Source organism: Arctopsyche grandis, chromosome 4 (assembly GCF_051622035.1).
Source record: "Arctopsyche grandis isolate Sample6627 chromosome 4, ASM5162203v2, whole genome shotgun sequence".
In the NCBI taxonomy this organism is placed as follows: Eukaryota; Metazoa; Arthropoda; class Insecta; order Trichoptera; family Hydropsychidae; genus Arctopsyche; species Arctopsyche grandis.
The window spans coordinates 7,945,578-7,962,556 of record NC_135358.1 but is presented as its reverse complement, the minus strand read 5'-3'; the positions used below and the strand labels follow the sequence as shown (position 1 = coordinate 7,962,556).

Here is a 16,979-nt window from a genome sequence, read left to right as displayed (position 1 = left end):
GCCGACGAGAAAAATGCGGCGGCGTCGAAGGCGGCCGCCGAGAAGGAGCCTGACTCCAAGGACGACTCCTCGGCCAACAATGGCGACAAGAAGGACGCGGCCAAGGGCGACGGGGCGGAGGCTGTCTCGAAGCCGCAGAGCGCCGGAGCCAGCACCAGGGATGCTGCACAGAAGATACTCTCCCTAGCGCTCAAGGGCGAGTGGTCCGCCGTGGAGCAGAACCTGAAGAGCCTCGAGAAGCTGGTGGCCGGAGGAGGCGAAGATGTCAACACGGTGCCACTGGCGGGTGTCATCGACATGGTATGTCACTGTTTGTTTAGTGTGAGATCTGTCGATCTTTAGTGAAAACTACTAGTGTCGAAGTAGGCAAGTTCCAAATTTTAGCACGATAGGATTAACGGTGCTTAAGTTATCCTCGAAACACATACACACACCGACACACACAATTTCGTAAGGGCCAAATCACACAGAGATGAACGGCACGGCATATCTTCTCGTGGCTTCCAGTCAAGAAAGGGCGTTGTTAATTTGTACGTTATTATTTCTTCAAAAATGGGATTGACCGTCATCAATCACTGTCAAGCTTATATCAATACAAGGGCAAAATATCACCGAAAACACTCCAGGGGGTGATTTTTGGAACTGTGCTATGTGCTAGAGATGCTGCATTTTTTCTGCATGTTTAAAAGTATCTAAAAAAAAGCCCGCTCTGTGTGATTTCGCTCTAAAAAAGGTTATCAGCTCAAAATCTCGAGGTCGAAATTTCTCACAAACGCAATACAAATACGTATTTAAAATAAAAGTTGTGCTTTTTCTATCGGGAACTTATGTATCTAGTAGACGTAGAAATACATCCCAATTATGTAGAACATTGTTAAAACAATTGTAATTTTACCCTACTATTATATTATACATAGAATACATTTCAACGAATTCAGAATCACTTAGTTATAAAATAAACATTAAAAAAAAATGCAAAACCTACTTAAATCGATTAAAGTCATGTCCTTTTAGTGTTGTGACATAAGTTTTCAATATTGTATGCGTATTTTATGGGTATTTCTCTAATAGAAAATAGAACTGCGTGTTCTTCTGTAACACTTACATATTTGAATGCCAAAAAAAAAGATCAAATCATTTCAGCAAAGTGAGGGCCAATCTAATATACATATAATATAGCTACAGGCAGTACAGAAAATGCTTGTAAATCTGAAGCGACACGTTATTAAAATCAGTTCTTGATTTTATCTTACTAGGCTTTTCAAGTAGTTCTATACAAAAATGACATCATATCCTAATCATTATTGCTAAGTTTAATTCCTTCCCCCATTCAATCCCAACAAGAAGGCAATGGGCAACTAACATGACAAGCAATTGGTAACTGAATTACGTGACAAACCGTAAAAAGCCACGCTTGAAATCGAATATGCTACTTTAAGAAGAATAATACTATTTTACATACATACATATATAGGTAATGAGGTCTAGTTTTGAAGGACTCAAACCAAATACCGCATTTCACTCTTTTCGATGTTCCAGCAAACTTCCACTGTTTATAACAAGTTGATTAATTCATCAAAAATTTTCACCACCGCTAAGAAGGTTGTTTAAATTCGTACGCAAAGTTTAAATCGTGACTTCATAAGTAGGTGGTAGTTTAGTCAAGGACGATTCGTACGTGCCAACTGGGTACTTGAGCCGGAGCGTTGTATTAAAGTGGGTCCGAAATTTCGCAATTAATTAATAATGAGGTTGTTTTTAAATATTGAAATTCGTCAGATCCATTTGAGGCACCCCCAGCTTAGGAATACGCGGCTTCAACTAGGGGCCACCCCTGTCCAGAGCGATTGAGGTCAATTTCAAGTCGATCTGATAAAAACGAGTGAGAATGAATGAATAGCACAAGTGTTAAAAATAATTTTGCACGATAGCTTAAATTAATTATGTCTGTGCAAGAATCGGATCGGTCCTGAATATAAATATTATTATTTCGCGGTTCGAGATAAATTCAACGGCGTATTTTGTATGCAGACGACTACAATAAGTTTACTTTATATAATTAAAACAATCGTTCTAACAAATTATTTTATATATTATTGTAAAATAGTATTTTGTGAAGTATTAAATTGTTAAATTGATTATATTTTTAAAAAAACTATGACTTTTTACTTGAATGAATATTAATTTAAACTCGTCAGTTTAATGTGCCGCACTATACACGTTTGACGTACGATAAACACACGCACTGTTCAAAAACTGTTTGGCCCAGTATTGAAATATATCGTGATTTGAACTAATTAAACAAAATTCAAATGCAAAAATAAAATATATTGAGTACATATGAAGACGAAAGTATGCTTACACTATACGTACATACGTACATAGGTAAACTTTTGAACTTACATATGCACGTACATATGTACGTGGGTTTATGTATGCTCATATTAGTGTCGTATTCGAAAATCAAATTTTAATGCTTGTATTAGTTTCATTATCATTATACGTGTATACTAACGATTATTATGGTTTGGATATGGTTTGCGTGCAGACTGTGTTCTTGTAGTAGTTTTGGTGCCCTGGCACACGTGCTACCCTTCATTCCCTTCCACGTGATGGGCCATTTCGGAGCATATCGTACCAACTTCATAATCGGCTCCCTCCCTCCTGTGTTTCCTCTCTTTTTGCTAATTCCACGACTTGTCAAACAGGACCACCACGTATTTAATTTATGTCACAACAGAAACGACCATAAAAATTTAATACTGACAAAAAATATTGCTACACGATTTGAACAACCTCCCCCCCCCCTTACTTTGGATAGAGCAACTGTCAAAGTATAATGTCCCATTTAGTTTTTTTTTTCGTTGCATATATACATATATGAACCTCTCAAAATTCAAAACAGCTATAATAATTCCATGAAATTAACTGTTGAAAAAATCAACGATTCGTGAACATAAATGGATTTTTATGCTCGGATACTAAATTGTGTAATATTTACAAAATAGAGCAATTATTAAAAATTTAGATATGAAAGATAAATATGTTATTGTCGAACCGATCTAGCCTGAGACTAACGTAATGGTGCGTACGCACCAAGCCAACGAACGGCCCACAGGCCAACTTTTAAAACCAGTAGCGTACAAAATATCGAAATAAAAATTAAATTTAAAAATTGAAATTAAATATCAAAATTAAAACTATTATTATTATATTAAAATTATATTCAAATATCAAAATAAAATTATAATCATTATATTAAAATTAAAATAAAATATTGAAAGTTAAAACAGAACATGCACAATTTAAATAAATTTTCGAGATTGACCTAAAATTAGATCATCAACAATCACATACAGGTAATCCTCGACTTAAAATGTTTTGACTTACGAAGATACGCACTAATATAAGATCGAAAAAAAATCAAAGAATTATTATTTTTACTTCCCCGTAAAGCACAGTTACTGAGAATATATGTATCATGTATTAGTATGGGTGATCCAACGACAGTTGCCGATCCGTTGTATTGTCGGTTTTATCAAACGGATTTTTTTATTCTTCAATTGTTTCTGTCGTCGAAATAAATCAAATAATTAAATCATATCAGAGGTAAAATTTATCGGATAATGTGTGATTATTAATTTTATTTCGACGAAAGAAAAAAAAACCCTTTGGCAAAACACCGACCGCAGTTTTGTGTCGTTTTTTTTTTTTAGATCATCGATGGTCTAAATTCAGTAACATATTGTGACGACTTAAACAATATTTTTTTTCACTCGTAAGCAGAGAAATTATAATATTTCTCTGGTTTTAAATGCGTATCGTCGTAATTCAAAACATTGTTGTAATTCAAAACATCAACGATGATCTAATTTTAGCTCAATCTCGCTCTTTAGCTTGATTTTGATATTTAATTTCAATTTTTAAATTTAATTCTTATTTCGATATTTTGTACGCTACTGCTTTTATTCTGCTGGTTAAAAAGTTGGCCCAAAATCGTCGTTGGTTCAGTCCGTAAGCACCATAAAATGTACATGCTATCGCATTCACCCCTCACTCGGCCCGCGATGGCCAATTACATTTCGTTTCAGTTTCGTATTGCATTTTGGTCAAAAAAACCACGAACATACACACATAGTTCGTGCGTATAATTTGACTTTTATATTTTGTTAGTTTTGAATTCGTGTTTCGTGTCTCGAAATATTTACATTGATAAAATTTTAATACAAAATACGTAAGTTGTGGATGTTATTAATTTATTTATGGAATACGTATATATTTTATATTATTGGAAATTTATATTTTTTAGATGATAAAAGTAATTGTCAACGTCATGTTACGGACAGTAAGATTATTAAAGACCTTGCATTGAATTATATTGTAATAATATTAAATAACAAATAATTTAAAAAAAAATTAAGAAATCCTTTTACGGCCATACAGGTGTGCCAAAATCAAGGGGTGCCAAAATCTGAATGCACAAATTCCTGAATTTTTTTAGTAAAATGAAAATTAATCATTATTTAGAAGATCTTCGACTAATTAATATGTAGATTAAATTTGACAGATAAATATAATATAAAAATATGATGATAGCATTATATAAATATAAAATAGTCAAACACTCAGGATAGATTAAGTAAATTGTGTATACTTTCAATTGAAAGCAAGGAAACACAATTCTTAGATTTAAATAACAAAAATTGGAGTAAATTTTCTTGTATAAAAAAGTTTAAACATGATTTTTAAAAGTTGGGGGGGGGGGATAAATTCAAGATTTTGCCTCGAGCAAAATTTGTTAATATATGTAGATTCGCTTCAGAAGTAAAACACAAATTTTGCATCTTACCTACATGTTTGATTCTTATTATACGTATTTTATATTTATATTTATTTACATATGTAAATAAAAAAATATACAGAATTTCGCTAAAAAAAATGGAATGTCTATAAAAGGAGCACAATTTTTGCAAATTTTTAATAATTTGAAAATATGTTATATGATACAAAGCTACCGATGTTAATCTAAAATTCCAAAAATTCCGTAACTCTACACAGTGTTTAAAAAACGTGTTGAGCGTAAATAGTCATACAATATACCGATAAGAGTTGTTTATTTTTTAAAGTATTATACGTTTATTATTTCCTATTTAAAATTTGATCAATGATCAAATAGTAGCCTCATTTATATTCGCACGCAAAAATATAAATACACTCATACATATACATATGTACATATACGTATATGTAAACAAATTTTCAAATTTTGAAGAACACACGCACAGTCAACACATGTATAGTCACGTGCTAGTTTATATCTATGAATAATGATGTTCAATAATGACGATGAGTAATTAGATATAATAGTATATTAATTATTATGTTTTGTAAAAAGCGATAAGCAACTGCAGTTTGGAAAAATATGACTAGGTCGTATTAAATTTTAATTTAATTTATGATATAATATATTTATTATATCGCTTATTTAGTACCCGATATAACGAGATTGAGTTATTGATTCAGATTTGTTTCTATTTTCGAATCCTATCAGAACAAATTGCCAACTTTTCAAATACCTATACAATATATAAAAGTTTTAATTAGAATTTCAAATCACGTATTCATAGCAAAATCATCCGTTGAAATGTTGTCAGGCAAAACATTAGTAGAAAATAAAAATCAAAACAATTTACGAAAGAAAGACAGTTAAATGGAGTATAAACAATTATGAAGAGTTGTTGTTGTTTTTATATTCAGTCAAATAATCTTTGAAACGTTATTCTTTATTTTTTTATTTTATTTTAAAAATCAATACCACAGTGACTTGACAGGTAGCCATAATGCGTCACTGTGGTTATAATACAAATATGTAATAAAAGAATGACAAAAATAATAAAAATATATAGAGCATGTAAGACATATGTATAATAATAAACATAACTGGCATTGAAGACATCCAAGGAATGTGTCAGTGGGTTGAAGAGTCAAACAGCTCTCGAGAGGGGCGAGTTCATGAGCATGTTTGTTCTAACCCCAATGAGCAACAAGATCTCATGTTTTCGTAAAACTCTATGATTTTCCGGGGCCAAAAATTGAACAAAATCCCACAACCGGAAATAGAACTTTTGTCTTGTGCAAGTTTCCATATATTTGCGCTCAATTTTTATCGAAAATGCTGTCATAGCTATTAGTATTTCATAATGCTGCCGGTATGTGTGAATGTGTCTGTACGGTTCAGTATCGAATTTTGTTTTTTGACCTTCTTATACTCCTCAAATGCATAGATAAAGTCATGGGTGTTCACATCCGAATTTTTTTTCAATACTACCCGGAAAGGTTTAGCAGGTAATATTATTATTTAATTTGTACATGCTCATTATGCAACGCTTTATCGACGTTTTTCAGTCAGGCCCACGAACTTGTCGGCAAAACGCCGATCGGTGTTCGTCAGCTTTCAAAGGGTTAAGAGGGCTGGATACCCGAAACCTTAATTTTGTTGCCGTTCCTTTCTTCGATATATATATTGAGTGAATGTATACATATATTGAGTGAATGTGACAGTTGCGCCTCGACCAGATAATACCTATTTTAAATCGACAAAATCGAGGTTTCGTATTCTCCTATTTTCTCCTCCGAAACTGGAACAATTTAAAAAAAAAATTCATCATCGGTATGAGAAAGATATTTTCTATGTTTGTGTCTTCGTATTTTTTTAAAAATCAACCGTTAATTAGCACGCTGAACTCTTTTCGTGGGTGTAAAAACGAGGCGATTTTATAGATGTTTAGAAAAAATAACTAATCAAAAAATAAAAGATAGAAACATGCCTATGGTAGATATCTATAGCATATTAAAAAATAATTTCTCTAGTGCAGTGCTACTCAAACTATGGTCCGCGGCCCATTACTGGTCCGTGCACCGGCGGTAGCCGGTCCATGGGCAAAAAAGTAAATAAAAAACTAAAATAACAGCTTATGATAACGTTGCACCATCTCATCCATTTCATATATTAAATTATATAAAGACATGCCCTACAAACTCAAGATTATTCGGGATACTATGCCAAGATATAGGCGCGGATTATAAACGACAATTATCGCATGCTGCCATACGTTAGTTGACAAGGGATAACATAGGCGGTTCCAGAAAATGGTCAAGGAGGGGGCCATTTTGAAATTGAACATAAAAAAATGTGATTTTAGATTTGTTTAGATAACATTACAATATATGTAAATAATAGTAGATATGATACTTACATACATTGTAGTTATTTTTTTTAAAAGAAAACTACTATGATGTAAAAACCCATTCAGGAATATGTGTTAATAATTTAAAATAATGGGGAAGAAATGTTTTTCAATTAATATTTATAAAAATATAAACCCAATATAAATTCTATAATATATATTTCTATAATATATATATATAGCCAGCAGCGTGGCTCGGTCGTTAAGCTTCTGCTTAACACTGAGAGGCCCCGAGTTCGATCCCTTGAGCTGACCTCGATTGAAAAGAATTTTTCTGAGTATATCTGTAATGCTGCTGGTCAGACCAGGGTTTGTGACTCCTGGTTGATCGTTTCCTATCAGAGTTTGCCAATTTTCTCTGATTTCATTGTTGAAACGATTCCCGATTAAAAATTGGCTAAAAATCCTTCCTACCCACTATGTCACCACTATTTGAGTATGATTAATGTAAATATTACAATAAAAAAAAAAAATGTATGTACAATTCATAGATGTCTCGTTAATTGTCGAGTTTAAGTCAGTGTCTCGTAATTTAGCGACTTATATAATAAAAAATGCTGTATTGTTTGTAATTTGGCCAGGAAGGCGCATTGGGGTTTACATGTAATGCCTTCCTGGTATGAAATAAAATAAAAATAAATAAAATATTTAAATATGAAAAATTTACAGTATATATGAAATTAAATTCGTCCCAAGGGAGGAGGGGGGCATTTTACTACTTATATTTAATACTATTTTTATTTGTTATATGAAGAAATTTTCAACCATATATGTACATACATAAACTTTTTATTTAAAAATATGATGCTGGTCCGTGAGAATTACTGAAAAATAAATGCTGGTCCGCCAACTGAAATAGTTTGAGTAGCACTGCTCTAGTGCCATAATTGAGGAAGGGATAAGTGTAATACGTTTGTATGGACAAGACGGTGTCCAGCCCTTTTAAGAACGAGTCAAGTAGCACTAAAATGTAAATTTTCATTCAGATGAACACGTTAACATCAAAAACACTTACTTCCAAATAGAAAACGACGATCTTATCTCAAGTTTGAAAAGGTTAGACTTGTCGCACGCTATCTCGAATCTATAAACGACTAATAGGAGTTCATTGAGAAGCGAAAGCTGGCCGTTTTACAGTCGGTTGTACCATTTACTGGGCTAGCACGTGTGCCCCAGTCCTGCTTTTCCCTATACGATATCTTTATCTTGATTTCCAGTCGGCGATTGCCCATTGGGCCAACAATTCTGCACGCTATCGCATCGACATAACAATCCTCTCTTCCGACCCCCGGCCCTCCCAAGCCCTCTCGGAGAGGGCTGTACCATTTTTTCGGTCGCATTAATTCAACCGAAGTAGCCGCGCTTCGTCTCCGTTCACCGAAAACATCAATTTCCCTTTTTTACAACTGCCGTCGCTATCGATTCCGGCAGACGACCGACCGCTTTTATACATATGTATGCAAACATATATATTTTTTTAAAATGTACAAAAACAAATGAAATAAAAAAGGGTCGAAGATTCGTTGTCATTTTGTGGTATGTCGTGATTGGGGCACATAAAGCTCGAATCTCGACGAACGGAATATAAAAGTTTCCAGTCTCGGTCGCCGAAACGTGTGCAGTCGTAGCAAGTTGTTTTATTGATCATTGCCGTATTTCGAATCGCTCGACGAAATATTATCTCGTGCTTTATGTATCCGCCCTCAAAAATAATATATACATTAATAACAATCCCCAGACGTTACGCTTTAAATACTAAATTATTTCCATTCCAAAAAAAATACTGAAATAATGTGAATTGAATACGTTTTGGATGGCTATATCGAGTAAAAATGCTTCATGTGGGAAATGAGCGAAAAAAATCGTTGTCAATATTTTTTTTAATAAATGATGTTATTTAGATGGGTCTACCTCGCGGCACCGAAAGTGAAAAGGTTGAAAAATCAAAGATCGAAAATCGAAAGATCTTAAGTCGAAAGATCAAAAAAAAGGTGCATGGTAAACGGTACTATGTATGTATATACATATAATATATCAGTGGTATGCGGGGAAATTATCTCTCTTTTTGTCATACAGCCTTGTTTAATGTGCACGCGCAGGATACGGGAGCAAAAGCCTGTTCCTCTTGTTCCTGTTGTATCCTGCCCGCGCAAATTAAGTCAGGATGTACGACGGGGGGAAAGAGACTTTTACCGAACGCCACTGATATACATATATACTAACCATTTTTCATATGTATATCAGTAACGAACATTTTCGACTTTTTCACTGTCGACTTTTTTACGGTCACCCTATTTAGATATACATACATGTATCAGAGCTGCTCAATTAACGGTGTGATTTTCTTAAAATGAACACAATCGACGTATTCGTTATTCAGATGTATCAGAAATACATATGAAAGTATTGATTTTTATTTTTAAAACCTATTAATAATACAAAAATTGTTTACATAAATGCACTCATTACAATCAATGACTAAAAATTTTCAATAAACGATCACAAGCAGTTACTAAAGTTTTCGATAAATCAGTAAAAAAAATCAAATATACGGATTTATAAGCATGTTTTAAATTGGAAATTATTATTTAGGAAGGAAATTTACTACTTTTTTTTGGACGGAGATATTCCTATAAATGCAATTCAATTCCTATTAAATCGTTTATCAAACGGATACAAATTATTAATTGACTATCCATTCCTTGATGTCTGTCTATTTTAGTTTCAGAATATAAAATTTATTATGAGCATGGAATTTATTTTAGTACGCAATAAATTAACGTCATAAACGAAACGTGTGAAATAAACATTATCCTTACAAAAATTTGTGTATGTATGTATGTATATGTATAGGATGAGAAAAATTTGTAATTTTTTTCAATGGAGTATAAAAAATTTCATCAATAATAGAAGAAAACCATAAAACATTTAACGAATTGAAAATATTTCCATAATAAAATAATATCTACTAAACGATTACGATTCATCGCCCTTTGTGATACTTATGTATAAATAACGGTGATTTAAACAGAAATGATATCAAATACATATAGATATATTACATATGTATAGGTATAGTAATAGGCCGCAGTTGACTAACTTGAAATTTCTCGAGATTCGTTTGCCCAACTTTTTCGGTGTAGTTCGTCGTCGAGTTTGTATATGTATATGCAAAACACATACGATTTTTTTTTACATAATGAAATACGTATTTTACGAGATAAACTTCATTTCTATTGAAAGCACGCCACGCTGAAAATTTCGCCAACATTTCCAACTAGAATTATTTAGAAATCCAATAAAAAGCAGGTATAAAATTGAAGCTAATCCAAACAAATCCTAGATAACTACGGCCAAGTATTTCGAGTTTTGTAAAGTTTTGTGTAGACTCTCTAATATATCTTGCAACATTATAAAATAAACAAAAGAAGTCTAATGAATGAATTTTTCCAAAACTAGTTCCACATTCTTCATTGTTATTAAAATGTAGTGCTAACAATCTAAATTCCTAGCCACAATCTAAATACACAATAAAAATTAGCGATTTCCATCGGGAGCTTCTGCTATGGTTATAAATTCAGAAATTCCGGTGTAAACCAGTCTTTATGACACGACCCATGTTCAATGCATTTTTTTTCAATGCTACCTGGAAAGGCTTAGCGGGTAGTATTATTTATTTATTTTATTTAAATAGGCACACATACAGAATAAAATATAAAAAGAAAGTTGTATAATGAGACAAAAAATAATAATAAACATAAATAAAAATATAATATTCCATTTACAGTGAGCACCACATGGTGATATAAAAAAGTAAAATTACAAAAACATCAAGATTTAAAAAAAAAGAAAAGAAACAGATAAAGAAAAAGATACAGATAAAGTAAAAAAGAAAAAGAAAGACTATAAGGGTGAAGAAGCAAATCAACCATATATTATTTTCTTCACCTTTGTCCTAAAAATACTAAAAGAGTCACTAAAGAGGTCAGGACAATCATCTAAGCTATCGTAAATACGGCATATACGAAAGATTGCACTATTGAAAGAGGTTTTGCTTTGACTATTCTTGCTTACTTTGTACATGCTCAAAATACAACGCCTATCGGCGTTTTTCAGGCCCATGAACTTGTTGGCAAAATGTTGATCGGCGTTGGTCAGCATTCAAAGGGTTAACTAATAAAAATATATAGTAAGAATTGATTTTTAAATGTTTTTAAATACATATAAGGTGTTTTAATAGCTTATAAATCTGTGAATAATCACAATATGTCTCGTATATTAAAGATACTACATATGTACATGTATACAAAAAATATTATTGTTTACAATATACAAAAAACATTATTGTTTACAATATACAAACTCCTATTCCAGCTGACGAAAAGTTGAGAAAACGAGTCTTGAGAAATTGCAAGTCGGTAGAACGGAGTGCACTGTATAAAAATATACCTTAATGCATTGCTTAGAAAGTGTTAAATAAACAGTTTATTTAATTGATTTTTAAATGATTTTTATTATTACTAAATATTAATATTAAAATAAATTACAGGAATAGTTGATGGAACAGAGATTAATAAGAAACAATGAAGAATTACGGAGGGATCCGATCGAATATTAGAATAGCATCTTACTTAATAAATAAGGACTATCAATTATACAACTCAAAAGCTTTAACAACAAACATAAATCATTTCAAGTAAACAAAATTATCTTACATAACTTTAACTCAATAATACTCGTATATTTTGATTTTTAAATGCTTTTTATTATGTATTACTAAATTATGTTCACAATACATCTTATATCTATTTTAATAGCTACTGATCTACTGATCATTTTCTATTTTACAATTTTAATTTAATTTTGTTAGTAATCATAGTATTATATTATTCTATTGTTAATGTACGGCATAATAGGAAAAAGAGCTCAAAAACCCATTTACAATTGTTTATTTAATATAAATGATATTAGTCTATTAAAAACAATACATTGTACTTATGGATGAAAATAAACTAACAGAATAACGTGTATTTAATTTAATAGCGTATCTCCTAATTATTTTATCACATAACAATTAAAACTAAATGAAAATAACTCCAAAACAATTAACAGTGCGTGCACGTACTTTGCAAAATGTATTTTTCATCTGACGTTTCGCGCATGAAAACAATTTTTCAACATCGAAACCGTGTCGAATCGTTCGCCGAATTAGCTATTTATTTTGCTAGCTTGAAACTTCGATCATGCAAAGTTATCGTGAAATGAGGTAATTCTCCCTTTTGTCGTGGCAATGGATCACGTCACCCCTTCTGAAAAAGTGGACTCACTCACAGCCGGCTGAAACGATCTGGAACGATCCAAGGGGTGGGTTTTTCGCGTGGTCGTTAACTATGACGATACTCGGAATGGCCCGTAATGAGATTTTTCGCACTCGCGGCAATTTGTGCGTAATACTTTCATTCGTGGAAAAACTTCTTAAGATCCCGACAACGAAATCCAATTATTCACTCTTTCTGAAAAATGTTACCATTCGCCGAAAAATCCCAACACGAGAACGTTCTCGACGGATGACTATTTTATTCCGAAAAATTACGTGTAACTACATATGTATGTACAATAATTTTAAGTAATAATACGTTCAAATACATATAGGTACAAGTATAATAATAAATAATAGTAATCATATAGCAATTAATAATAAGATACATATCATATAGTCAAGTTAATTAATATGCTGAATAAATAATACACATACACTTCAGTGAATGGTTTTTAAGTACACATATAAGCGCATTGCATATATGTACATACACTGAATAAAGATTTTTAAAAGCTCTTCTCATCGTGATGATCCTCAAATTGATTATTATGAAAGTTGACTCAATTATTAAATTATTCAATTCCAGAATCTGATTACTGCACTTTATTAATTTTGTGGTAAACAATTTTGTTTTTTATTTATATACGAATGTATGTATGTACGAAAATATTATACATACATATATAGACATTTCATCGCGCATGCCAATTTATGGCGGTGATATTTCATCGCACGAGCTATTTATCGCAGAGGCATTTCATCACACGATCGTTTCATCGTTGGGACAACTCGCTGAAAGATTTCATGCAAATGTAAATGTAATGTAAAGATATTCATATTTTAATAAAAAAGTTGATATTCATATTTTAATTAAAAGAGAAATGTATTTTGAATCATTATTACTCTTTTTTAAAAAAATACTTGAAAACTTTCGAGCATTATTTCATCAACAAAGCAGAATGAACTTTTGAAATGTTTTGTTTGAACAATTTTATTGCCGTATAATATAATTAAATGCGCAATGAATATGAAAAGTTTAATATACTTAAATACATTTCATCGTGCGATGAATTTATTATGCATTGAAAAATCACCGCGATGAAATACCGCTGCGATGAAAAGCCACTGCGATGTAATGCCCTGAGACAAAGTGTACGTGATGAAAAACCTCGGTGAAATTTTCTAAAATCACAAAATTTTCATCTTGCGAAGGCGTGTTTTAAAAATTCTATTAAGCTGCTATTAAATTTGTAGAAAACAAATAAATACATTAATATGTACTATCACTAATGTGACCAATAATTGTTAAAATATTTTTATATAACTATCGTGTTTTCTACCAAATATACAGTTTCGTTATTATAAGAATACACTCAAAAGTACGGCACGGGTCGCGAACGCGAACTCCAGCGGTGAGAGGCGTATCTTAACACCACAGGGATTATCCATTCGTACTAAAGTTTATTATTTTGGCAAATTTCTCCAACATTTAAAAAAAAATTACTATTTTTTTTATTATACACATATCACATGTGCCATGACAGGAATTACCCCAACATGACACAAATGGTTAGATAATTTTATTAAGTATTATCAATATTCAAACATAACAGTACATATAATACAATAGAGACATCTATGGACATTAAAAAATTATTTTGATACGCAATAAATACATGGTGTTGGTAGCATTTAATAGGATTCAACAAATTCAAGACGTTAATAGCTCGAAATTTTGAGAAACTTAATAGGAGGATACCGTTTTATTGGATCTTTCACAACAATTAAGCTAAAAAAATCGGAAAACTGTAACAAGAGATCTGTGTTTTAATAACCACAAGATCTGGCCAACAGCGTATTTGGCCGGGAATTGAACCCACGACCTCTCTACTGGTATGCAATAGCTCTACCAGTGCACTACGATGTGTCTACAATCAATACAGGGATAAAATATCACCGCAAACATTCCAGGGGGTGAGGGACGCAACCATTCCAGGGGTGAGGGGTGAGGTACCTGAGTAAGTAAGGGTGGAAAATATGTACAATATAATTAACTCACATTTTCAAAGCGTCAACGATACGATTCAATACGACCGGTAATATGGTATATTATAATTAATTAAACATCAGCACACAAAGCATTTTAAAAATAGTACACCTTTGATGACCCTATACAAGTCTGTTATACATTCACAAGTTAGATAATAATATCAATTTTTTAAATATTTGTCATTATAACGCGTCGATAATGATGCAAAATAAATACGCACTGACCGTGCGAGATAAGAGGATACCGTTACAAATTGATATTATTATATATTATATATCATATAAAGAATATTTATACACGATCGAACGGCGTAAACCCTATCTACATTTTCCTTGCATAAAACTCACTAGGAGTCCCGTTTCGAGGGAACTTCGCGGGAATTTGACCCGTGGCGCGGTGGTGATAAGGTCTAAAGTCGCCTGGCCGTTGACCTGTAATGACCCGAACGTACATACATACGTCACCCAGTGGAAGGTTGGATATTTAACAGCAGTGAAGGTTAACTGTTTATTTATTGTTGCGATTGCCGTATTTCCGAATAAACGTATGCGATTATAACGCCAAAAGGCGGCCTTCACTGCCGAATTCTATTATTTTTTTCGTCAACATCTCGAAAAGCGTAAATATATCTAGTTTGAATCTTATCATAGCTGTAAAAGCGCGAGCTGTCGAGTTGAAAACTATAACGACTCTCTCGTATCGAAAGCGCAGTGAAAGAATTTGCCATAAAAAGAGAAAAAAAAAATTAGATGACCTCGGCATTAATTCACTATACATGCGGATGATTTTTTTTTTTTTTTGTACATTCATTCGGAATTTTGCGTCAGCGAATGTATGTACATATGTAAATATAATAATATTAAAATTTTCACATGAATACATTATCCGTTTTCTTTGATTAATGACTACAATTGTTTTGTGGAATAATATATGTAAACCGTTAAATGATATTATATTAAGATATAAGTTTCCCTTTGTTCAGATTAAGAAATATATTTTCACGTTTTGATTATAAATATTTAATTTAAAATATCATGCCAAACGATCTTCTTGTTATGTATTATATTAACCCTTTATACTTTGAATTAATTAAAAATATGAGATGAGAGATATGGTCATAAATATTTTTTTCCAAAGTTTACAAAGATGACGGTTAATTTAGTGTCAATATTTAGTAAATGGAATACGTGGGTGAGAAGTATGACAATACTAGTTGATAATATAGTGAAAAGATTGAAGTGACAATGGACGGGTCACGTGGCTAGAGGAAAGGACGAAAGGTGGACAAAATAAGTGCTGGAATGGTACCCGAGAGAATGTAAAAGGTTGAAAGGAAGGCAAGGAGGATGGTTGGATGAAATTAGAAAGATGTGTGTGGTGAGATGGATGAGAGCTTCTCAAAACAGAATCGAATGAAAGCGAGTTGGAGAGGCCTTCATCCAACAGTGGATAGTGAATTGCTGTAAATGATGTTGATCATCACATAAATACTCATATTAAACTAAACATATTTGCTGATGCAATAAACAAATAACATTTATTCATTAAAATATATGCTTTAGTATAATTTTCAAATATTTTATGTGTCATTTTCAAAAATGATGACATTCGCACGGGCCCTATAGCAAATTAAAAAAAAAGATCTTATGGAAATGAAAGAACTATACGAAAAACACCTACATATATGTATGTATGTATGTATTTTTCTAAATAATTGAATAAAAAAGTATGATATAACAGGTACGATTTCATATGGACACAAAGAATACATGGATCGAAAAAAATATACGAATATTTAGCATTAAATAAATACATGTATTTTTATTTAGAATAATATAAAACATCGCCATTGGTAAATATCACAAATTAAGTATATATACAGGCATATGATTGCATAATATTACATTAAAAATCGATGCAAATGGCGAATTGCTAATAAGGTTGTCTGGAATTTGTTTATTTTCAGTATTAAATATGACAATTTCAAAATGATAAATTCATTGACAACCCAGACCAACCAAATCGTAATAAATGTGCTCTTTGAAATTGAAACTTTCGAATTGTCCAAACCTCAAATGAAGTATGAATGGTTAAAAATAGAAAATAAAAATAAAAAAATATTATTACGAATTTTCTTTAATGAATTTCATATATACAATATTCACTTTTTTACGATTTATTTTTAATTACATATTTGTGATTCAATCTAGACTAACATTTTTTGGAAAAGGAAACAAATACAGTTATCTAATCCACGAAAATTTTTCTTTCTTTTACCGTTAAATACCGGTATACCGGTAGGAGGAAAAATTATTTACCATTTACCGGTTTTTGAAATTTGACGGAAAATTGCAATCCCTAT

The 16,979-nt window shown here is 31.8% G+C and overlaps 1 protein-coding gene across 1 annotated transcript in view; it reads left to right on the top strand.

The window, feature by feature from the left end:
- Nucleotides 1-282: 282 nt before the first annotated feature.
- nompC (no mechanoreceptor potential C) overlaps nt 283-16,979 on the top strand; it is a 65,787-nt gene continuing 49,090 nt past the window's right edge. Inside the window, exon 1 of the mRNA XM_077429331.1 lies at nt 283-300. Within this exon, the coding sequence (XP_077285457.1) occupies nt 298-300 (3 nt within the window). The 5' untranslated portion in view covers nt 283-297. The remainder of the gene's footprint in view (nt 301-16,979) is intronic.